Raw genomic sequence first — 25835 nt, forward strand, 5'->3', positions numbered from 1 at the left:
AATTCTAAAGATGAAAAAGTGATACTTATCTGACATGGGACATATTTTTAAGCATATTTGTAAAATATGACGAAAAGTTAGAACGAGCGTTAGATATAAATTAGGTATTTATATATTTTTATTAATGATTTTTTAATATTGAATTAAAGTGCAATGTTTAAGTTCCATCGTTTATAATATGTATGACGCTTTGTAATGTAAAATTATTACAATTTTTTTTAACGTGCTTCTTAGTCAAACTACAAATTAGCTTATTATTTTGTCGATATTGAATTAAAGTTTAATAAATCCACAACAACATATCTAAATTCTTAAGTTAGTAGGCAAGCTAAAAATTTAGAAGAATAAGATATATGCTTTAGAATTAATATGCGTTTTTTGTCCTATAATATCTAATATTGAATTAGAGTCTGTAAAAATAAGTCTATTACTATAAAATAATATACGCAGCCATATTATGGAAAATAATAAATTTCGGTGTGTAGCTTGCATTGTAATAGTAATAGTACATTACTACAGAGGCCGGGACGAAAGGGGTTGCCGGCCGAAGACATATAGACGGCCGAGCGAAGCGAGGACGGATAGGTCTGAGCGCGGGCAACCCCATTTCCCGCCGAGGTATGTATAGTGCTTTTCTCAAACATGCAATGAAATAAATAAAATAAAAAATCCACGAAACCCAAGTTTTATTTATAGAAAAAACTAAAAATAAACTACACCCAAAATATAACCAACACGTACCTATATCATTATCACGCGTATGTTTTACACGAGTCGTGTATTTTTACTACCCGTATATTTTCATGTATCTTTGATTTTTTCGCCTTGTATCCGTCTGACTGTCGTTTTCATCACGTAAGTTTACATAGTCTTTCATGTTGATATCATGTTTCACATACATCGTTGCTTTATGCATGGAGTAAATAAGTATAATTTCCACAGTGTTGACGAATTTGTAGTTACATTCATTTAAAATATGCCACAAAACTGTTTCTAATAAATTGTAAGCCATTTTTCTTAGTTTCTCAAATAATAAAATTGCCATAAGCAACCATATACATACTTCGTCTTTGACTTGGCGGCAGAGGCAGCAAGTTATTAAAATCAATTCTGCTTACGCTGCCAATTCCAACACCAACGATTACAATTAATATTAATTTCATTATTTCGTCGGAACTCATATTAAAGTCAAAAAATCAACAACGCACCATAAATCCAATAAAACAGAATGAATATTTTTCAACTTTACCTCCATAACAATTTAAAAAATATAACTACGCGTGTTTGAGTAGACCTTTTTACCGCTAACGTTTAGATGAAATATTTTAAATGTTTTTATTTGTGTAGTTAAATTTATAATTTAAAATTATAAAGTTATAGAATGTATTATTTATTAAGTTCATGTTGATTTTATACAAATAAAACTGCAAATTATAGCAAACATTGTTTTTTGTTATTTTTTTATACGCGTAGTGGCAGTGTCATTACGAACCATAAAGCAAATACTGCCTCTAGTTTTTTTTAATGGATGAATGCCACGATGTTGTGTCACAAATATCTGTGAAATAAAAATTAAAAAAGAGGACTTTGCCGGCCTAGGCCTGCAAGATGTGTATGAAATTCCATTAACGACCTTTTGTCCTAGCCGCACCTGAAACGTCATACTTCGCAGCCTATTATAAGGAACATAACATCAATATTTCATTGCATGTTTGAGAAAAATATATTTAAAAAGGCGCGAAATTCATACATACGCCGCGCTGGTCCGTCAGTGTCGCCGGCGCGGCGCCCGAGAGCCTATCACAGCCTACCTATACCTCGCCCCTCGCCTCGCCCCACCTCCCGCTCACAGCACTGTCTGTCTTTTCTTATCATTCATTTGTTTGTTTACTGTGGACATATATAAATTAGATGCGGACATTACGTGAAATTAAAGAGGTCCCTTTGTTTCCCATAAAGTTTTAAGTCATAATGTATTGTTTGTCATATAAGAACCTTCGGGCTCTCGAATTAAGGTTTATTTTTTAATGGCCTTAGTAGCAGTGTGATAGCGTTGACTCGGCTCGGAGAGTTGGCGAATTGGCGATTCATTCGCCGAGTTAGCGGATCGGATACCAAGTTATCAGTTAGTTTAGTGGCCGAGTTGATTAGGAAGAACATTTGAATTTCGAAATTGTAATAAAAATGTACATGATATTCACAACTATTTTTTTTACCATAGTTTGTCAAAGGACTGTCTCATTTCAAACATAGACAGAATCATCATACTATCTTTGACTTACACTAGTACTAGCACCCAAAAGAAAAGGATGAATATAGTTTTTATTTACTGACAAATTGGTTTGACCGACTATACCTATTTCTGGTTCCTATTGTCATGTCCTGTCCTATTCAACGTCAATATCATATTATGTATATTATAAACCAACTGCTCAATATTACACGTATACATATTGAATATACAATAAGGTAAGTGACCTCACCTTATTGTATATTCCGTGTCGGCCGTATATGCCTATATACGGCCCACCTTAAATTAATTTTTTTTTTTTAATAAACAGGATATTTAGTATGAAAAACTCACTCAAATAGGTATCTTATTTATTGAAGTTTCTTCATTATACCAAAATAGTTATAAAAATATTACGATACTCTTGGAAAATATACCTTTTATAAAAGTCCTATTGTGGGCCTTATTGAACACTAGCAGGGTATTACTTACTCCCGCAAAAAATAATCATTTTGACAGTAGACAATAACAGATTTTATTGTTTTTAACTTAAGAGTTATACATATACAAATAACAATATTTGGTACTTCACAACAAGAGGATATTTATAATAAGTTAAAAATAATTCTTTTGGGCCTTATTAACTAAAGATATAAAAATTGTCTAGTTTACGCGAAAATAGTAGGTAACTAAAGTCACTAAACATAAATCTTTATTATTATTATGTTTTAACATCTGGGGACACGGCAGTGCCCCCGCCAAGACGAGCAAAGCGCAAGGGCACTATCTACCTTTTCTCGAAGCGCTTCGTCGTTTTTTGGAACCCTCATAACTTGGGGTTGGATTATACTAGATAAACAAAGTTCTCGGACTTATTAAGCATATCAATTGCATAGCTCTTATACTTTAGATTTTATTCCTATCTAAAAACTTCGATTTCGTCACTGACTCACTCACTTGATGATTATCAATACCTTTAGGGTACTTCCTGAAGTCCTCTAAGAAGCTGAAATTTGATATGTAAGATAGTTTTAGTACACAAACAACAAATAAATTCAAAAACTTGAATTTTTTAATCCCTAAGGGGATGATGAGGGGGTTTAATCTTGTATGGGGAATCAATAATCGCTGAACCGATTTAGTTGAAATTTGGTATGTAGATAGGTATTGTTATGGGGAAGGATATAGAATAGATTTCAACCTCAAAGTTTACCCTTACGGGGTGAAGGCAGATTTCAACCCCAAAGTTTACCCTTACGGGGTGAAGGGTTTATATGGGGAATCAGTAAGAAGTACATTGTGTAACAGATGCCCCCAGATACTTATTTCAGGATTTTTAATAGTAAATCACCCCCAACTCTTTAAATTAGGAGATGGAAGATTGTCATAAGCAACTTACAAAAAGAAGTGAAATCCCACCAAAAACATTTTGATGTAAAATGTTGCCCAGACGAGACCATAAGGCTCGCACTGTCAAAAAGTTATCAGATCTCTTGCCAAGCTTCTAACTCTACAAGCCCTAACTTCACTAGCTCTACACCTTAGTCAAAGTATGTGGCTCGGCCGTTTCGTTTCTACAAGAACTATTGTATGTATAATAAAAAAAACCGCCCAAGTGCAAGTCGGACTCGCGTTCCAAGGGTTCCGTACATTACACAATTTTTAACAATATGTTTTTTTAGTGAAAAGTGAGTAAAATGTCTTTTAAAAACCCGTAGGGATCGGATCAAAAACTAAGTACTTAAGTCCGACTCACGCCACAGTTACATAGTAAAGAAAAATAATAGAAACCCCATGAATAAAGGTAATTAATTATAAGTTAACCAGAGCAAAAATGAGTAGGCACTTTCCGGTGTAAACTTACTGTCGTTAAAATAAACATTTACCAAAATAAATTAAAAATTTACTACCTATTTCAAATAGATAGATATCTAAATCTATACATTTGTCACACATATTAAACATTACATGTTTAATTAAAGAAATTCAATAGTAGGTAGGTACCTACTACCCGCGCGATTCGACCTTTAAGATATCGCGCCGTTAGACATTCACTAGATATGAAATAGTAAAGATATGTGACGTTCCACGGCAAAAGGTACCTTATGGCGGCTGGCGCTTTCGCTTATTATTATCGCCAATCCAATATTCAGTCGGGGCAATGGTACCTTTTGCCGTGGAACGTCACATATCTTTACTATTTCTTATCTAGTGCATCTCTAATTCATTTCCCGAATCCCGCCGTACGTGTAACTATCGTAAAAATTGACAGTGCGGCGCGCGGTGACGTGCGTACGTGAGCGCGTGTGGCAACCAACTGGCTTGCTTTTCTACCGTGAACGGGAGCAGATTCGTAGGTATTAATCCGAGCTCGCGCAGAGAGTTCCATAGGCCTGCTCACGCTTAGCTCCACATTTCTAATAGGTTTTCCTGTCATCTATAGGTAAAGAGCTAATATGTGTATTTTTTTCATAATAAAAAGACCCAGTAGTTTCGGAGATAAGGGTAATGTTAATTTTTTGCCTGTTTTCTTAAATAACTTCTAAACTATTTATTTTAAAATTATGAAAAATATATATTTGAGATTCTAATTCTAAAATGAGCACCTTCATTTGATATATAACAAAGATATAGTTTTTTTTCTTCTATTTATCATTCATCTCAAAAGTGACCCCTTTATTTAAATTTATATTACATATTTACTTTACATGTATGTCTTTGGGTTATAGACAAATTTCAACTTATTAGTCCAGTAGTTTCGGAGCAAATAGGCTGTGACAGACGGACAGCCAGACACACGAGTGATTCTATAAGGGTTCAGTTTTATTCCTTTTGACGTACGGAACCCTAAAAATAATGATTATAATAAGTTTTTCACCTTATGCCCATGTGGCGGTAGCAAAACAGCCAAGCCACATATTTTGACTAAGGTGTAGAGTTAGTGAAGGGGCTTGTAGAGTTTGAAGCTTGGCTCGACAAGAGATCTGATAACTTTTTAACAGTGCGAGTCTTAGGCTTATGGTTTCGTCTTAGCAACATTTTACTTGAAAATGTTTGTCGACATCACTGTTACTGACGTCACAGGCCTTTATAGGCTACGGTAACCGCTTACCATCAGACGAGCGGTGTGGTTGTTTGCCACCAACCAGTGTTGGGCGTAATTAATTACTCGTGTAATTTAATTACTAATTTAATTACATGTAATTAAAATGTTTGTAATTTAATTACATAAAATTTAATTACATGTAATTAATTTTTCTGTGTAATTTGCAATTGTGATTACATTAATTAGTAATTAAATTACTCAATTACTTTTCATTTACCTTTTTAGTAATATGCAAATATGAACAAATTTACTTGTAGTAATTATAAAGAAAAACTTTTATGAATTCCATTATACGCTGGATAACGTTATAACATATTCTTTATCCCTGGAATCATACCTTTACAGGGTACTATGTGACAAACCACGTTGAATATGGCGGTCGGCGCTTTTGTCGCGTAGCACCGCATTAGTATTGGGGCGCCGGTAATAATGACGTAAGCGCCGACCTAAGGTGCCTTTCGGGTTGGACTGTAGCAAAGGGGGGGCTGGGACTTGGACAATTGTCACAAGAAATACGACAGTTGTCACGAAATTCCGACACAGAACTCATTTACTGTCAAGAATTACCGAAAGTTCTTTGAAATCTTGTGTCAATTGTCATCATTATCATCATAAACATCACAAGAAAGGTACCTGTTTTTTGCCGATATAATAAAGTTTTTTTTTAATAATACAATGATAGTGACAAACAGGAATAAGACCCGTCCGATGGTAAGCTATAACCGTAGCCCATGGATGCCTGTGACGTCATCAACAATGAGACTTGTCGAATTGTCGCACCTGTCACGTTGGTGAAATAGGGCCCTGGTGCTACATTACGACACCGGTGCTATAATAAGCACAATAAAACACTCCCTTTGGCCGTGTTTTAAAATTCGTCATTCGTTGCAAAATTTCTATGTTTCGCACTTCTATCGTAAATAACTACCTATGTATTAATAAAAAAAGTTACCTATATAAGTAAGTAGTTACTGCCTTTAAAAAGTATAAGTGTCTAAATAATGTTATTAGACTTTTTGATTCTTTAAAACGTCTTTAGGTCAATAAAGCAAGTGAAAAATTATTAGAGTTAGACCAAGAAAAGTCTGCAGCGATTTGGACAGCCCACACAGTGAAGGTGTTATTTATAAGTCATAATTTCATAGAAGTTTCTTCAAATCGGCCTTATTAATGAGAGATTAAAAATATTCAAAATTATCTTAAAATATTTTAATCTATTATTTCATCTCATACGTTCAATAAGGCCCGGGACTAGACCTTTTTACCTGCACTGACAGTGGATCTTCTTAGCAACAAGTACAAATTCAGAATAATAGGGAGCAACTGCTATTTTTGAAATTGGCCTTGTTACCCGCCGGGCCTCATATGCCTGCACCTCACCTACCTTATTTATTTGTTTTACAAGGGGAAAATTTGTTGATTAATCGTGCTAATATTGATACCCAAACAAGCGAAACATTCTAAAATTGAACCACAAGCGTAGCGAGTGGTTCGTAAAGTTGAACCTCGAGCGTAGTGAAGGTTTCAAGGGACGAGGGTTAAATAAAATTTTCACTACATCAGCTCGTAAAGGCCCTCTTGATTGTTCGAAACGGATAAGAAGAGTGGCATTTAATTTAATGCAAATTTTGAGTTGTTTCCGTAGGTATACTCGTATAGCTCAGTTGGTTGGTAAAATTGACTTTAAAATGATAAATATTGAATAACGTTAGTTTGAAATTGATTTAAATGATAAAGTAAATATTATCGGAGATATATATATCGGATATCGCTCTTAAACAAAAAATATATGTCGCTAGTCATTTATAACCTAAAAGCGCCAAATTACGCAAAATTATATTGAAATGACACCTGTCTATTTAATTTGAAGAATACTTTAACAAGGGTGGTTATCTGTATGACAATGCACCTAAAATAATTTTCAAATGTATCTATTATTTCTATACTTAACACGATAACGAATTCTACGTAAACCAAACCGCGGGCAATCCCTAGTACATATAGAAATAAATAAGTGTAGGTAAGTTTCCATTAGTGTACCTACTATTAACAATATAACTATTTACCATTGATAATAATTTTATAAACGTTTTGCGTATTTTTTACGGGCACCGCGCTAATCGCTAGCCCGCCACCGTCGATCGCTGCCTCCTGCCACGGCGCACAGCGCGGCGCGCGAAAACGCCGCGCGTTTGAAATGTAACTCAATATAAGCGCGGAATGCATACTTACGTATCAGTATTTAGTGTCGCCGTGATTTTATATTTCTTATATTTTGTGTGGGAACTAAGATCTTTATTATGACCGTGTAATATTAACTCTACAAACTTTAATTCAATATTGGCTATACTGCTTAACCAGAAATCAATATCTAGACAAGCACATTGTCTACATTTCTAACTTTTTACAAGTATACTAAGTTGATAGATAATATCGTAATTTTACAATATCAGCTACTTTAATTCTTTATTGACAAAGTAATTCGTGTTTTTACGTTCACCAGAAAGCAGTTGTTCCAGATTTCTAAAAACCGAATATTGTGAATAAATTAAAGTGTTATTGAACATGTTACAGTTTTTTGTAACTTTAATTTTATATTTACATAGTTATTTAGCAAAATTAAAATATTTAAATATGGCCGAACGCTCCACCTATAATTTTCTTATATTTTACATAAATGTTATTTAACATGCATGCAATAACATATCAAAAAAGAAAAAACTTTAATGTTATCAAAACCCATTTTTGTTCCACCGCTGGTCTAAGAGGGAAAAGGTAGGGATTTCGGCTATCCGCAGCTACATAAATACAACTAAGTGTTACTTAGTCTGATCATGATATAAAAAGATAGGAGTCATGCAAAAACGTATAGGTAGGTAGATATGACCTATTGTTATTTTCTAAAGCGACAAAGATATTTGCTCTATATTGGTAAATTTCTACCCAACATTCAGAAGTATTTACCCAACAACAGAAAGCAATCTTATAGTTACATTTATTTAAAGTAAATGTGAACTTTCAAATACTTATACTTATACCTTTTCTTATACCTATTTATGATTAGTTAGCTGAGACTTTAGGAAAGTAATAAATTAAATTTCTTATTTATTAGGATGGAACCGTCATGCAGGAGCTACCGAACTCCTTCAACAGGTTCAAGCCGATCGCAAACGATAAGTTCTGTATAGACATCGCGCTGCCGAACGGAAGAAATATTTACGAACCACAGTTCAGGATATGGACCATCCCCACCCCGGTACCGGAAGATGAATTTGAGTCTAACAGCATCTTCTTTGTAAGTGGTAAGTAAGCACTTGTGAATATATACTCTATCACAAATAAAAAAATGTAAGGCGCGAAGAGTTGACTTCTAGTAGAAAATTTCAATTTCGCGCCTTTTTCTACTGACAAGTTGGTGTGTTCTGCATTTAAGAATATGACTTATATGACTCACGAAATTGACAAATACTCTCGTCCCACAAGACGGGCTATGGTCGACTCCGACTCAGAGGGTCGATTCTATTATGGCTTTGAACTGGTTTTGACATTACCTAGAACAGAGTATTTCAAACTTTTTAGTGACGCGACCCGAACAAAATATTTCGCTTATGTCTTGTTTTAAGCCTGGCAGAGGCAGAGAGACCCTTGGAGTTGGAGCGTCGCGACCCACAGTTTGAGAAACACTGACCTAGACGATCGTCTTCGTGATCGTCGCCCATCTCACGCACGACTCACTGAATTCCGCATGCACCAATCAGCGTGAGCGATCTTCAAGATCGTATCAAAACAAAAAAAATAATCTGAATCGGGCTCCGCAGCGGTATGATCATGGTCGCGTTTTTATCACCTGTCATATCATGCGTCACTTTCGCACTTATATACTTGTTAGAACGTGACAGGCATGGTGACAAATGATAAAGAGCCGGCCATCTTAGCCCTTTACGGATATGATGGTCGTTCTAGTCTACGTGACAGCATGATAAAACGGTGTCCGTCACTTTCTATCCCATGGTTTTAAAAAGTGACAGTTATTTTATCACGTGGATAAAGATGGATAAGGCCATCCATAATACGCCGGCTGGTTCGGAAGGAAGTGACTTCCATGCTTACAATAGTACCTAACTTCGTTATAATGTAACTGATAAGTAAAACATTTTAAAAATACACGTAGCGTAGATAAAGACACAACAATGTTTTTGAAATCGGTGGCACTACGCCTCCATTGCCAGCAATATTAATACAGTCATTTTATACATTTGGCGTTTGCGTCAAATCCGGTAGTTCTGATTTTTTGCAGACTTGTTTATGATGTTGGGCCAGTGAGTAATCCAAGTTTGAGACCTCAAGCGCCGAACGCAACTTTATCAAAAATAGAATAACTCGCGAAAATTTCAGATTTGAGCGATTATACTCGTAACACTAAAGGATTAGTTTTTGATGGTATCTTCTTTAATAAAATTACAATATTTTTTGACAGAATTCCTCGTATCCAGCGTGTTTCTGATCCTCGTCCTCATCGTGTACTGCCTGTTGCCGGAGCTCAGAAACTTGTGCGGAAAGATCCTCATGGCTTACGTGGCCTGTCTGCTGGCAATATTTCTTTCCTTTGCGCTGCTGGAAATTTATAGCATGGCTGATGAGTTAACGGACATTATCTGTCTTATATTTAGTAAGTACTTATAAAAAACCGGATAAGTGCGAATCGGACTCGCCCACCGAGAGTTCCGTACTTTTTAGTATTTGTTGTTATAGCGGCAACAGAAATACATTATCTGTGAAAATTTCAACTGTTTAGCTATCACGGTTCATGAGATACAGCCTGGTGACGGACAGACAGACGGACGGAGAGCGGAGTCTTAGTAATAGGGTCCCGTTTTTACCCTTTGGGTACGGAACCCTAAAAATACGTACTGTAGGTATTAATGATATCTGTGCCACTTTCCTATCTCGGTAATCATTTAATCAATATGAAAGCCGCTAGAGATCTCGTAACTTTATCAAGTAAATGTGAACTTAGGTCAATAATAAAGATTTGTTTTTCAGCATTCCTGATTCATTACTTCTCCTTGGCATGTTTTTGTTGGATGAACGTCATGTCTATCGACATCTGGTGGACATTCAGGTATGACAAACGAGTAATTAAGTACCTATCTAATAACCACTACCTAATTTATATGCCTACATAATATTCTGCCTACTTTAACTAGTTGTCTCCCATAAAGGAAAAGGTTGAAGGGATCCTCTACATCCGGAAACCAGCATGTATTTTTAGTATGTTGTTTGGCATAAGAACTTATTTAGGTAGGTAACTTTAAATAAAGAAAGATTTTGTTTTTAAACGTGGTAAGGGTAGGATAGTCTCTACCTAAACCTGACAAATCCCACCACTTGTGTATTCTAGTACTTCAAGTAGCGATATATGGTACCTATGAAACTTTGTCCCTATTAACGGTGAAATATCTATATGACGCATATAGACAATCGTTTTCCTTCTACAGGGGATACGCCAAAGCTCGGCCCATACATCGGCGAGGAGAGACATTCAAGTTCCTCATGTACTGTCTATACGCCTTCGGCATGCCTTTGGTGTTGACTATCGGGATGGGTATCATAGACAGAATGGACTTGAGGCATATACCGTGGTTCATTAAGCCTGACATTAATGGAACAGGATGCTTTTTAGAAGGTAAGTTATGGATGTGTAAGCGAGAGTTTATAGTTAACTTTAACTAACTAAATTAGGTCCTAATTATATTAAATACGTATGTATCAGTAAAATCTAATTTAATTGTCTCCATCTAACCACTTTAAGCAAACTAATCATTAAAATTAAATTAATAACGAATTTAAAAAAAATTAGGTTGATCAATTTCAATTGTCATTCAGCCGGGCAAGGCAAGTGATAAAGGATAACTCACGTTGGACCGGGCCGAGCTCGGGCCGAGGCTTCCGACGTCATTTTTTATGACAGCTGTTCTGTAACATAAATGTTACTTAACCTAGGTTAATCGTATGTAATTATTTCTGCGTTCATTAATTTAAGTTACATTACTGTATAAATACGATATTTTAACACTTACCTAACATTTACTTGATACCTGCACTAATCTAGGGATTAAAGTAATTACGTGTGGTCTAATTCTAATCTCAACTTGTTATTTGCGCGTCTGACTGTACTCGCCGCGCGAACCAGTACTTGGGCTACCGACCGGTTCCATGCCCCTCGCCGCGCTCCCCCGCGCTGTCTGGCTGCCGCGCCGCGGTCCGTCCGGCGATCATTCGTTTCTGAGATTCAACGCAGGCGCACGTCGCTCTCTCGCAGCGTCCTTGCATGTCGCGCACTCGCAGCGCATACAATTTTTATATTTTAATAAGGGCTTAGTAATTGCCTGAGTTTCTGTACTCGTTTAGTACATGTAATGATAGAGTCAGTGTAACCCCTTTGGGTAAGTGTTGAACATTTAAGAGTGCTTTAGGGAGTAGTAAATTTGAATGCGTGTTCAACGGTTATTTACCGTTAAGTTGTAACGATCTTTTCTTTGTCTGGTTTGAACTTCCTTAGCGTAGTTTAATAGGTTCTTAGTTTCGCTTGCAAATCTTAAATGCTAGTGTTAATGCTTTTTTGCTCATTTAAAGCAAGATTAAATTGTAATTTGTATATTTTTTAAAAACTATATGCTTAACTGCTCATTTTGTAAGTTCCGCCTGACTGTGACATTTTAACATCACCAAGGCATTCTCACGGCTATCATGCAGTACTTTCTCTTCCGCTTCTGCTCTTCTTCTTCTTCAAGCCAGTCACAGTCAAGGGAGCCGTTTCGTGGGTTATTTACTAAGACGAGCTAAAATAATTCCAGGGTTCAATAGCACGCCTAGAAGGCCGACGATGGCACGCTCGCGCTTACCCTGAGGACCTGGTGCTGACCCTGGTGGAACACGGCTGACGTCCCTCAGACCTTCATCGCTCACAGCAACACAGCGGGCCAGGGAACTAGCGTGTGGGCAGCGACTACTTTCGTAAACCGGGAGTAAGAATCAGACGGTTAACGGACTTTGACCCTTCGACGATATTCTCGAATGCTAGCGACGTTGAGCGTTTAATAAATTGTTATTAAGTGAGATTCTGTGTTTTAATTTAAACCTCACAGCTTAAACGTAGCAGTGGCGCCCAACGTGGGAATTTTTGTAATTTAAATTTAATATAATCATATATAATTTTTTTTTACGGTTGTTTAACGGCTGTAATTTGTAATTTAGTCCGCTAGTACAGTCTGCTACATTTTGTAATTGTATTTTTACGACCTGATTTCGGTAATACTTGGTTCCGTACGCATTAGTTGCAATTTAAACGTTTTTTTTCTGGTTTTTATTTTTGTGTCTGTGCTTTGCTTCTTTTATTCATCTTTCCGTTTTTTTTATACACTTTGAACCAGAACGTTACTAGCTTTATCAGTTTATATTGTAACAGGCGGAGTATTTTGTTTTTTTTTTTTAATATTGTTCAACATTTAGCCAAGGTTTATTTAATAATAATTTGCAATGGCTTATTCCATAAAATTTATGTCTCTTCAAAAAAGTGAATTAGAGTACGAAGTGGCTATACGGGGTGAGACTCCAGCTTCTTCAGTCCAAGACTTGCGTAAGCAAATAGCCAAATGTGGTCCCGTTTTTCCATCCGAGGACATATTAGGTCATTACCTATGAAATTGGCGTTTTGTTCGGAGAATTTCAACGAAACACGAATTTCCATACAATTAATTTTGCGGATATTTTTTTGATGGCTAATTCAAACCAAACAAATTTTTTCCAGTAATTTTTGACACCTTTAAGGTATGTTTTCAATATCTCCATTTCTTGAAAATTGGTACCATTAGAAAAATATAAGTAATTTTAATACTCGAACCGACAGCACATGAAAAGACCTATTTTCAAGGCTTAATTCTGAACACTTAACAATAAAAAATAACAATTAATTGCTGTCAAGCAGTTTGGCGAAATCATATTGTAGTTTTATTGTAATTGTGTATGTACTTTTGTAAAAAAAAAAAAACTAGAATCAGACTTATATCTATGAACAAAAACGCCAATTTCATAGGTAAGGACCCAATACTTGTTAGCCCGTTTTGTACGGTGAGTAGGCACATGACGTGGTGAGTATTAGGGTCAACACGTCATGTGACATTTAAGGTGACATTTAAGAAATAGAAAATATATTTAATAAAATGAACAATAATTCTAATTACATTTATGTAAAGGTCACCTAAATGCCACTCACGTAGGCCACTAGTATATAAGCACGAATTTACTTAATAAAGATGTTCAGTATTCAGCAGACTTTCTAGTATTCATTATCTACCCGAACGCCCCCAGTACATGGCGACCCTGCCAGTGGGACTGCTCAGCAGTCCTGTTATCATCACCACCTTCGGAATCGTCTAAGTTGCGCCGCCCAGCCATCCAGCCAGCCAGCCACCCAGACACCCAGCAAGCCAGCTAGCCAGCACCACTAAGCACAGCACAAGACCGCGTCGCGTAGCTACGACCCTGAACAACTATGGAACCGAGCACAGCTTCAGCCCAGTGCGGCAATACAATCACGGTAACAATCATATTAAATACTGAGGGACAGCCAACAAGAACAGCAAAATGGACAAGGAAGCAGCCACATACCCGCCATCGACCCCAACCGCCAACCCCGCCAGTACAACGTACTCAGCAACACCACCAAGCCAACACGTCAAGGAAGAAGAATAAAGGCCGAGCCACACGCCACATCCAAGCGACCATAACCACCAATAACACTACAATAGAAGACCAGGATGAAGACTGGACAAAGGTACCTACATCAAACTAAATAATCTTTACACATTTTTTTTTGACGAAAAACAAAACATGAAAATATGAAAAAAAATATATATTCACCAGTTAACCACAAGTAATTAATTTTAAAGTAAACTAAAATAAAAATTTCAGTACAAAAAAAAGGTTATATATGTACGTATAGATAAAATTAAATATCAACAACTTATTAAAATAAAACAAGTAATAAAACATACATATAGATAAAATTAAATATCAAGAACTAATTAAAATGAAACAAGTAATAAAACAAAAACATTTTCTAATATCCATCAATAATTTCAACCAGTGCATCATTCGTTAATTAAAACAAATAAACAAAATTTAAACAAAAAATTTACCTCAAAAAGTTAACTCAAAAAAAAATAATACAATCAGCAACATTAAATAACTAACGCGGGGTGCATTCCATTATTTCCATTTTTGCAATTAACTTATATTATATATCTTTAAGACCACAATATAAAAGGAAAAAAAAAAGAAAATAAAAAACACCTCATCACTAACACTAACATTGACGTCATAATAACATTATTTAGCTTCGTTTAAAACAAAACAAACCACTAACCCTACACCACCCATAACTAACAAAAAAAAAAAAAAAAAACACTTTGACGAACTTCTTACAACCCTTTATCAACATTTGAAGCATATAGACATCCTTGTTATTACCGAAGCCAATATAAATTTCTCATTATTGCCTTTGTTTACTATCAAAGGCTTCAAAGTTGACGCCTATACTCGTGAGGGACGCAGCGGGGGAGGCGTGCTCGTTTACTCGCAAGAGCGACTTGCGGCGCGTGCGAGCGAGACGGGTGCGCTGGCCACTGCGAGTATAATGCGGACAGCAGAGTGTGTTTCCATTTCCATCAATAATAATAACGATCATATTTATGTGATATCTATATACAGACCACCACGTTATAATAAACATGATAGAGTATTAGAATTCTTAACTGAGTTTCGTAACCTTCTAAAAAGTATACCTAGAACTTCTAAGGTCGTAATCTGTGGAGATATTAATATTAATTTGTTAAATTGACATGAAAGTAGAGTCATAGCGTATGAAAACATCTTATCGGAACATGGATTTTTAAAATGTATTAAGGATGTCACACGAAGAGAAATCGTTATGGGAAAAATTGTAGAATCATGCATAGATCATATATACGTTAGAGCACCTATATCTATCATAGACTCAGCCGTCATTACACACAAGATCTCTGACCACTACTTTACTTCAGTTGTGATACAATGGAAACAGCGACTAGTAACCAGTGGACGCGGGAACACGTGCGCCGCGACTTCCCGGAATCGGCGCGAGCCGGGCGGCAGCGGCACGGCGACGCGTGCGCCCGCGCCCGCTGTTACTAGGCGCGTACTCGATAATCGTCTAGTAAGAGAAAAGTTATTAGAAACTAATTTTGAAGACTTGTTAAATATACAATGTCCAATTAAATTATATGAAAACTTTACTGTTATGTTTAAAAATATTTATGATGCATGTTATAAAATACAACCGACCAAAGACGTAAATAATATTAGAGATAATAAGAACTGGATAAATGATAACTTGAAAACAATGATCTCATAACGGGATAGATTGTTCGTAGTTTGGTGTAATGATCCAAAGAATATGTTGAAAAGACTCGATTATACTAAATATAGAAACAAGTGTAATAAAGCAACTAAGAAGTGTAAAAATGAATACGATAAACAAAGTATATTAGATTGTAATAAAAATATTAAGAAAGTATGGGAGAAAATAAACAGTTTGTTAGGAACTAATAAAATCTCATTAGACAGCTCCGTCCTTAGTAATATGGTAGACCAAGATAACACTATTAGAGACATTTGTAATAAGTTTGCATTTACCTTTACAAACGAGATAGAGCAAATTAAACATACATGTAACGATATATGGTTAGACAGAAACAAATATGTTAACAGGACGGACGTGTGTATGAGATGGCAACCCGTGCATAGCAAAGACGTTAAACGTGTAATTAATCTAATAGATAAAAATAAAGCGCCGGGAAGCGATCTTGTACGCATGTCTGACCTGAAGCTAATCGTAGATAAAGTAAGTCCAGTCATAGCCAAATTAATTAATGTATCAGTTGCTCAACATAAATACCCTAATAAGTTAAAAGAATCTCTAGTTCGTCCAATCCATAAAAAGGGTGACCGTAAAGTATACTCAAATTATCGACCGATATCCATTCTCTCCAGACTCTCCAGTATAGACAAAATAGTTGAAAAATGTATAATCAATCAAACAAGCTCCTTCCTTCAAAAAAACAGTATATTAAATGATTGTCAACATGGTTTTCAGTAAAATAGAAGTACTGCCACTCTTTTGTCCAAATTCACTGATGAAATTAATACTTATTTAGACGATAAAAAATTTGTTGTAGCAATATTCTATGATTTTAAGAAAGCATTCGACACCTTAGATACAAACACCCTTTTAAATGGAATGGCCGAATGTGGTGTGGGGCAGCCGCTAAACAAATGGTTTCGCGACTATCTCACATCACGTTCATACCGAGTAAAGATTGGTGACGACCTAAGTGATGAGACACTGGTACATTGTGGAGTACCACAGGGTTCCGTATGTGGCCCCGTGTGTTACTTAATGCATGTAAATAGCTTATGTGGAGTTCTGCGAAACTGTTCCGCACACATGTTTGCTGACGACCTATGCACCCTACGCGCAGGAACCAATATGATAGAAACTTGTCGTCTAGTCCAAGAAGACATAGACTCAGTAGTAAAGTGGTCACATGACAATGGCATTATATTGAATTCAGATAAAACTAAGCTCCTAATTATACAATCGCCATATCTAAGCCCAACAGAAATGCCACTCCCTATGTATACCCATAGCTTTACTTGCCTTCATAATAACTTACACGATTGCCATTGTAGACCAATAGAAAAAGTTGATTGTGTTACATATTTAGGTGTTAAAGTAGATTCCGCATTTTCTTGGCAACAACATATAAATTATATCTGTAGCAAACTTAGAATTTTATTAGGTAAATTTTACCACCTTAGCTTTAAAATACCAATTAATGTATTAAAGTGCTTATACTTTGCAATAGTTGATTCCGTGTTAAGCTATGCCCTTGATTGCTATGGTCTCACTTTTAAATCGTATATAGATAAAGTAGAAGTGCTACAAATTAGATTCTTAAAGTTACTCGTCAATAAAAAAACTAGAAACAGTTGTAAAGGTAATTATAATAAACCATTTAAAATTTGTAAAATACTCCCGGTCAGCTTAAAACACAAATACCTCTTAGCAATTAACAACCACAGCAATAAGGAGCATATCTCGACACGAGTAGAACATAAACATAATACAAGATCAGCGGCTGTGCGAAAATATGAAATACCCCGCGTCACTAATTATTACGGAGACCGAACTCTAAAAAAAAGGTTGCCATATTTTTTAAACAGTCTTCCAGAAAATATCAGGCTCGAGCCCAATAAAACTAAATTTAAAACAGCAATCAAGCAGCACCTATTAAAAATGCTTGGGTGACAATTGTATGCCTGTGCCTGCAAATGTCACCCAAGTAAAGTAAGGTATATCTGATTATATTAGTTAAGTGTATGATGTTAGTTTTTATAATATTTTACATTGATTACGTATGTAAGTAATTATATAAGAGACTCGCACCTGCAGACAAACTGTGTAAACAGTTTTGCAGGGAACTGAATTAGATCGTAAGGTTATTTCTTGTATTAATAATAGTAATAAATAAAAAAAATAAAATAAACAATAACACTAACATTAACATCATAATATCATTATTTGTGACGTTCCACGGCAAAAGGTACCTTATGGCGGCTGGCGCTTACTTCGCATAGCGCCGCAATAATATTGCAGCGGCATTAATAATAGCGTAAGCGCCAACCGCCATAAGGTACCTTTACCCGTGGGACGTCACATTTAGCTTCGTCTAAAACAAAACAAACCACTAACCCACCACCACCCATAACTAACAATAACACTAACATTTAACATCATAATAATATCATTATTTAGCTTCGTTTCAAAACAAAACAACCCACTAACCCACCACCCACCACTAACACTAATACTAACAAACTAACCTAACATTTCCAAACGAAACCCATTTCCCAACATAAAGACAAAACCACTAACAAACTAACCTAACATTAACTTTGACTAACTGACAAACAGTAGAATCTACTACCTATTCCACACATTAAACAACATCGCTTATGGCATGGTCTAATAAAACATGGTCTTCCATTCCCAGAGTGACACGCGATTACGTCACAATAACATTGCCACTTTATTTCAACATAACATGTTACATGGGTATAGGTAAACCAGAACTTTGGGAGTATTGTCAAGAGGGCGCTCGTTTTGAATTTTATATAGCAACAATTTGTATAGTGGGGACAATGGAAATTGGCAGATGATTTTTGTTTTATTCCGACAACTTTAATAATAGCGAAGTTTGATGTTTGGATATTTCTTCGGTTTTTACGCTATAAAATTCGTGCATTTTACGACGTATGACACATAAATCAAAATCATCCAAATCTATTTTCTTTTTTTGTTTTCTTTTTTTTAGGTTTGGTCGTTTAATTCCGCCCTTACGCCCTTCGCTAGCAATCCGTGATACCGATGCATGCGATACACCTAATACACAAATCAAATTATTACAAGACATCAACCAAATCGTGACGACCTGACTATAGTGACATTTGTCCATAAGTTTGAAACTTACCCGTCAATTCAGGTGCTAATTTCGTTATGTTTTCTAATGGAAGAAATTTCTCTCCCGCACGTTTTTTTCCCAATAAATAACTATATACACTATTTACAACTTTTTTTTCTGTAAAATATAAAACTTTCGGCATGATTATTGCAGTCTAATAATAATTCACACGAAACTAAACAAAGCAATGTTTACATTGTCAATATTGACAACTATCATAGAGGGTAGATGTTGTCTATTATTAAAATTGTTGCCATTGCTAGAAATTAGTACCAATAAATTTCCGTAACATGGCGCACCCTCAATAGATCCTGGTTCACCTATACATTATACCTATGGTTAATAAGTTAAAATATTTCTTTATAATTTTATAATTTTCATTTATATGTATTTTAGCTTAAATTTTACAATAACACGTCATTTTTAATTACTCGTTAGCAATATCTTCCGATTCACGAAAGAAATTTCAGACTTTCGGGTAATTCTGTTTATACTACTGGCAACACAGGATAGCGCTGTGGACATTTGACAATTCGGATCTAGATAACTTCATGCCCTGACCGTCATCCTTGTCGAACGCGTGTTAATTGTTATTTCCTTCTCGCTCAGTGTCAGCAGTCGCAGTGTTTTCCAAACTTTTCACGTCGTAAGCTTGGTAATTAATGTGTAACTGTGAATTAGTTTTTTAAACGTTTGTCTTGTATAGATAAATAAAGTTTAATTTAATACATTAGATTTGTTTTATTTTACTATGTTTCTACATGAATAACTTAAAATGAATGCCGTTAAAATAATTTTCACCGTTGGTTAAAATTCTCCCACATTTCAAAGTTTGAGAACCTGTAAACAGCATGATGACGTAGCCGCGTGTCAGTTAGGTCATACGCGAATCTCGGAATGGAGTACCAGGCGGAGTATATTATTATACCATGGCTTATGGTCTTTTTAAATTATTATCCAATTTAACGTTCAAGAAGTTAGCTTTCACACCATTTGGTTTTCAATAGGTAACATATTTAATATATTTTTGCAAAGGCCCTCTTAACCAGTTACAAATTAATTTTGTGTTTTCCAAAAAAAAAAAACCAATCAAGTCATTTCACTATTGCAATTAATCAATCAAACTTTTATTGGTAAAATAGAAGTATTTTATATGTCAACACTTCATTACTATTACAAAACGCATTATTATTTTATACATGAAAACATTACTTACACAGAATATTATTATTATTTTAGGTCAAATAATTTCAACTTACATATACTTTAATACCTTCAATGCGAATTTTAATCTATTTTTTTTATTATTATTATCTGTTCAATTAAAAAATCCGATTTCAATTTTTTTTTTAATTAACGATATAACTTATTTCTATGACATGTAGTCAATCTGAGTAAATATTTTGTTTTTAAATCTAAAGTAAATAAATAACAACCTTACATTAACATACATTAACTTACATTTATATATCAATAATATTCAATCCACGAATCCACTACAAAACTAATGAATTATTGCATAAAAATAAGAAAATGCCATCAGCCACTCTCATATACCTATAATAACCAAATGTAAGGAATAATACAAAAATTATATTAGAAAATCAATATTCACATCCAACAAATTGGCAATAACAACAAAACATACAAAGTAACACATATCAACACTAAATACTAATCTACTTAAACATACGATTAATGGAATGCACCAGACTTGTGGAGGCCGCGTCACGCGTACTCATCACACGTCACCCAATACGAATGAACATGCAACACATGTTATGTCATCTCAAATTTCGAGTACATAAATTGAAGAAAAAAAAATAACCATAAACAGTTCATACATTTGACGCATTATTAGAGTTTTTAACTAAAAATTATTTACAACATATAATATGAAAATCAAGGCATCAATTAGGTATTATACGAGTAGGTATAAAATAAATATAATGAAAGATAAATAAACAAAATAAAAGGGAAGGAAAAATATAAACATCACATTGAAAGAGCTAAAACAGATAAGTGTTGCAACCAACAATTAGCCTGATCAACTAGAAGTTATTGTGACTCTTATATGCTTTAAGTTTTCAAAATGATGATTTCTTTTCAAAACGGGGTAGCTCGTGGAAATAAATAATGTAAGCAAGGTACACCAGGATACAACCAGGCAATAACCCTTGCAACCTAAACAATTCGAGCGAGCTCTCAATTGCAGCGGTCCTTGGGCACACGGAAAGGTTTTTTGTTGTTCCGATGTGTGAAAACAACTGTCTGGCAATACATATTACGTGTAATATGTATTAGCGCGCTATAATAAATAATAAATTTTTGTATCCTTAATAAATATGTTGTATATAAAAAAGGTCGGCCGACCGAGAGCGCTATTAAAAGGCGCTGTGTACTTTTTAAAAGACAGGTGACAGGTATCACAAAGTCAGCTTACATTATTAGGTCACAATGCAGACATTACAAAATGGCTCATTGGCGATCAATTCTTACAATAATAAACAAATTTTCCACAAATCACGAGCAAGAATTCTGAAAAAAAAATTATGAATGAAAACCCCAGAGAAAATAATAGACACTATAACACATTAGAATAACATTTTTTTTTACAAGCACTGAATCCTTGAGACATCATGATACGGTCGAGTTACCTTGCATGAAGGTCCTTGGACACATAATATGTTTATTAATATAAACATGTGTTAAAAAACAGCCTGTAAATATATATATATATATATACATATAAAAATCAAATATAGCATTATACTAAATAAATAAATAATACAATAAATTATGTACTAAATATATTTATGAATAAAACTAAATTAAGACAAAGAACATTAATTATAAAAAAAAATTAACGTAATACCAACATTAAATAAATACCTACAATTACAGTGATAATAATAAACAAATCAATTAAATAAAAATACGTACAAAATTAAAATAAGTTAAATTAATAAAAAAAAACATACGTGTAAAATATAAATACAATACAAATACACTTTGTATTGTGTCCATAATATAATAATAAATTAGTGAGTTAATGACCAGTTTACATGTCACAGAGAATTCTCAAAGATACCTAACAACCTACTTGCCATACCTACAATAGGTCAATGTATTAAAAAAAAAACAAACAAAACAAGTTAGAAAACAAAAATATATATTTAAAAAAAAACATGTAACTATAACGTAGGAGACTAAATATTAATAACAAAGGAAGATAGAGATAACATGGACCCAGTATACACAGAACTCTACACAGTAGTACAAGACCAAGGTCAAAATTTAAAAATATTAGTATCAGGAAAAGAAAACATTGTACACCAAAACAGAACAAAGCACTATTACCATCAAAACTCACCTCTTCGGCACACCAGACACGAGAAACACACACACAAACACACAAGTTAAATTCAAACGTAATTGCAAGTTCCATGATCGACACAAATCCACGAAGCAAGCGACAGAACTGATCTAATAATCTAACAATCCACATTTTTTATTTTACAAAATGCAATTTAAAACCGATCACATTTAAACTTACCAAGCCGACAGAATCCATAAAAGGATCTCCATCTTCCTTATTAGAACATAAGAAAGCAAGCAACGCATTGTTTACAGTATTATATCTAATGTTACATAGGAATAATTATAAGTAAGGCACGTACTAAATGTCAATACCGCACTTTTAGCTATAAGATAAATATAGGCATGTAACCTTTAGGATAGTTAATAGCAGAGTAACCAAAAAATCATAAATGACACCAAGGTGTTTATTGTAATTTAGTAGCAAAGTAGAAATACGTAACAGGAAGAGAAAACTAAGTATTGTAATTACATTTAGAATATAGAGCAGAATAATTTTAAGTACCTATTAATCTGTCATATGTTAACCAATTTTTTTTTATTTTACCTATATGTTAAGTCAAATATTTTCAACATTGTAAACCTTTAATTGTTTAAATCGTAATTTATCTTTCATCAACTTATTAAAATGATCCGTGAAATTAAATAAGTATATGCATTTATTTACATTATCTGATACATTTTACATATTATGTATTTATAAAACTTAAGAAACTAAAACCCGTTCTGGGCCATGCCGGGTCCAAAGGTCCCCATCACACTAGCAGCGTTACCCCGCTGTATGGCGATGGAGACCTATCCGTTAAATTATTTTAGTTAACAATAAAAACCTAATTAAAATTATATTCTATTTAATATTTTAAATAACCATGTATGTTTTTTTTAAGCTCGTTTTAGTGTTTTTGTTTGTATATTTTTTTTTACTATAACTATTATATGCATATACGTTTTGTTTCAGATTGTAAGAGTAACATAAGTATATTGGAATAGTTAGAAATTAATGTCTAAGATTAAGTTATTGTTTACATTGTAATTACGACAAAAATATATTTTAATCTATTTTTGTCTCAAAAAAAAAGGGGGAAGGTGTACGGTGAGTAGGCACATGACGTGGTGAGTATTAGGGTCAACACGTCATGTGACATTTAAGGTGACATTTAAGAAATAGAAAATATATTTAATAAAATGAACAATAATTCTAATTACATTTATGTAAAGGTCACCTAAATGCCACTCACGTAGGCCACTAGTATATAAGCACGAATTTACTTAATAAAGATGTTCAGTATTCAGCAGACTTTCTAGTATTCATTATCTACCCGAACGCCCCACATTATAGTTTGACGCGAAGGAGGATATAGACGGGGTGGCTTCTGTTTTGGAGAAGGTCAATACATTACTTGATTCTAAACCTCTCAATAGAAGTTCCTTGCTCCGAGCACAGAATTTGATCAATCACATTTATCATCGGCTTAATCGCGTGACTTGTGTCGAGGAGGTAGAGAAAGAAGCTTATGATCAATGTGTCAGCTTGTTTATGCAATGCTCGGACCGCGCCAGTTCCCTTAGGGACGTGGTTGATCCATTGGCTTCCACTAGCACTAGTGTGCAGGCTTCTCCTGTCACTTTATCGGCGCCTCTTAATGTCTCAGTGACGTGTGAGGGTAACGACGCGAATAAGTTTTCAAAGTTAAGATATGACGGTCAGACCTCTGTGCGGGCGTTCATTCAGCGCGTTTCCGAGTTTTGTGCGGCAAAGAAGATTAGCAGATTCTTCATAATGCTACTGAAATTTTTACAGGCAATGCACTTCATTGGTTTCGTAGCGTTAGGGAAAAGGTAACAAGTTGGGATGACCTAGTTGTACTTTTGAGGCAGGATTTTTGTTATGCTGGCTATGATTTCAAGCTGATCAATGAAATCAGGGCACGTACACAGGGGAAAACGGAAAATATAGTGATTTACCTAGCGATCATGTCTGGTCTTTTCTCTCGTTTAACTAAGCCTTTGCCCGAGGATGAAAGATTGGAAATTTTATTGCACAATATACGGCCTTGTTACGCGAGCACTCTATCTTCCGTTTCTGAAATTAAGACTATTGAGGAGCTCAAGAATTTATGTAGGAACTATGAGAACATTCAGTCACGCCTTTCTCAGTTCAAGGAACCCCCACGTGCGACTTCTGATACTCTGGCCCCAGAGTTCGCCTACTCTGGCGGTTCTTCTAAGAATAAGATTAATTCTGCTACTAACTCGTATAGTAACAATTACAATAATTATAAGTATAAACAGTTTAATCGAAACTATAATAAATCGCATGCTCAGAGTAATAGCAACTATGGCAGTAGTACTAATAACAAGGCAAATAATACTCCCAGTTATGTAGCTGCGGTCACTAAATCCGAGCCGAAGGCACGTTATTGTCCGAGATGCCGGGTGAATACTCATAATTTGAGACAATGTACAGTGGATAAGGATGTCATTGTTTGTTTTGTTTGCGATCGTAAGGGGGTAAAATCTCCTGATTGTCCTGATTGCATTAAAAATAAGAACCCAGATCCAAAAAACTGATAGAGCAGAATTGTGTCGATAGTGGTGCTTCACCTAAATTTGATAAGGAGGACTGGCAGGATTGGTTGCGAACAGTTAATCTATTCTTTAGGTCATATAGGGTTGACACAATTCTGAGGCAACATTTAGAGAATGATGACAGGCCTTACGTCTCAGTGCAAGTCGGTAATTTAACTTTGTCAGGGTTGTTGGACTCTGCTTCTGCGGTAACAATTTTTGGCAACGGTGCTCATTCAGTACTCGTTGACACTGGGCTTAAGATAATGAGCGGAAGCTGTTCTTCGATTACTGCAGCGGGAGGTAGCGTTTATAGATGTGAGGGTTACATAGAGTTACCTATTAACTTTAATAACCAGTTTCATGTTGTGAAGGCTTTTATCGTGCCGGCTGTTGTGAATAACTTAATTTTAGGTTGGGATTTTTGGCGTGCTTTTGATATTGTACCCAAGCAACTTTGTGCTATCATCATGAATGATGGTGCTCCGTCGGATTGGAGTGTCACCAAACCGGATCGTGAAACCTTCATTCAGGGATACGACAATTTGGATGACTCACAGAGACTATTGGCGGACAATGTAGTAAAACAGTTTGAGGATATTTCTTTTCGTAGTAAAGGTTTAGGCGTAACGAATTTAATTACACACCACATTGATACTGGCGATACGAGTCCAATTCGTCAGCGCTACTACCGGTTATCTCCTGAAAAGCAACGTATTTTGGTTGAGAAGGTGGACGAGATGCTTTCTCTTGATGTAATTGAGCCTTGCGAGAGCGCTTGGTCTTCGCCTGTATTGATCGTCACCAAGAAGAACGGACAACCTAGATTTTGTCTCGATAGCCGTAAGCTTAATTCTGTGACAAAGCGTGACGCTTATAACTTGCCCTATATTTCCGAAATTCTGGATAACCTTAGGGATGCTCGTTATCT

The 25835-nt window shown here is 35.1% G+C and overlaps 1 protein-coding gene across 1 annotated transcript in view; it reads left to right on the top strand.

Annotated features, from left to right (window-relative positions):
* LOC134796516 (G-protein coupled receptor Mth2-like) overlaps nucleotides 1-25835 on the top strand; it is a 48235-nt gene that overhangs the window by 2117 nt on the left and 20283 nt on the right. Inside the window, exons 2-5 of the mRNA XM_063768703.1 lie at nucleotides 8449-8638; nucleotides 9814-10005; nucleotides 10380-10458; nucleotides 10835-11022. Of these exons, the coding sequence (XP_063624773.1) occupies nucleotides 8449-8638; nucleotides 9814-10005; nucleotides 10380-10458; nucleotides 10835-11022 (649 nt within the window). The remainder of the gene's footprint in view (nucleotides 1-8448; nucleotides 8639-9813; nucleotides 10006-10379; nucleotides 10459-10834; nucleotides 11023-25835) is intronic.

This window comes from Cydia splendana, chromosome 13 (assembly GCF_910591565.1).
Source record: "Cydia splendana chromosome 13, ilCydSple1.2, whole genome shotgun sequence".
Taxonomy (NCBI): Eukaryota; Metazoa; Arthropoda; class Insecta; order Lepidoptera; family Tortricidae; genus Cydia; species Cydia splendana.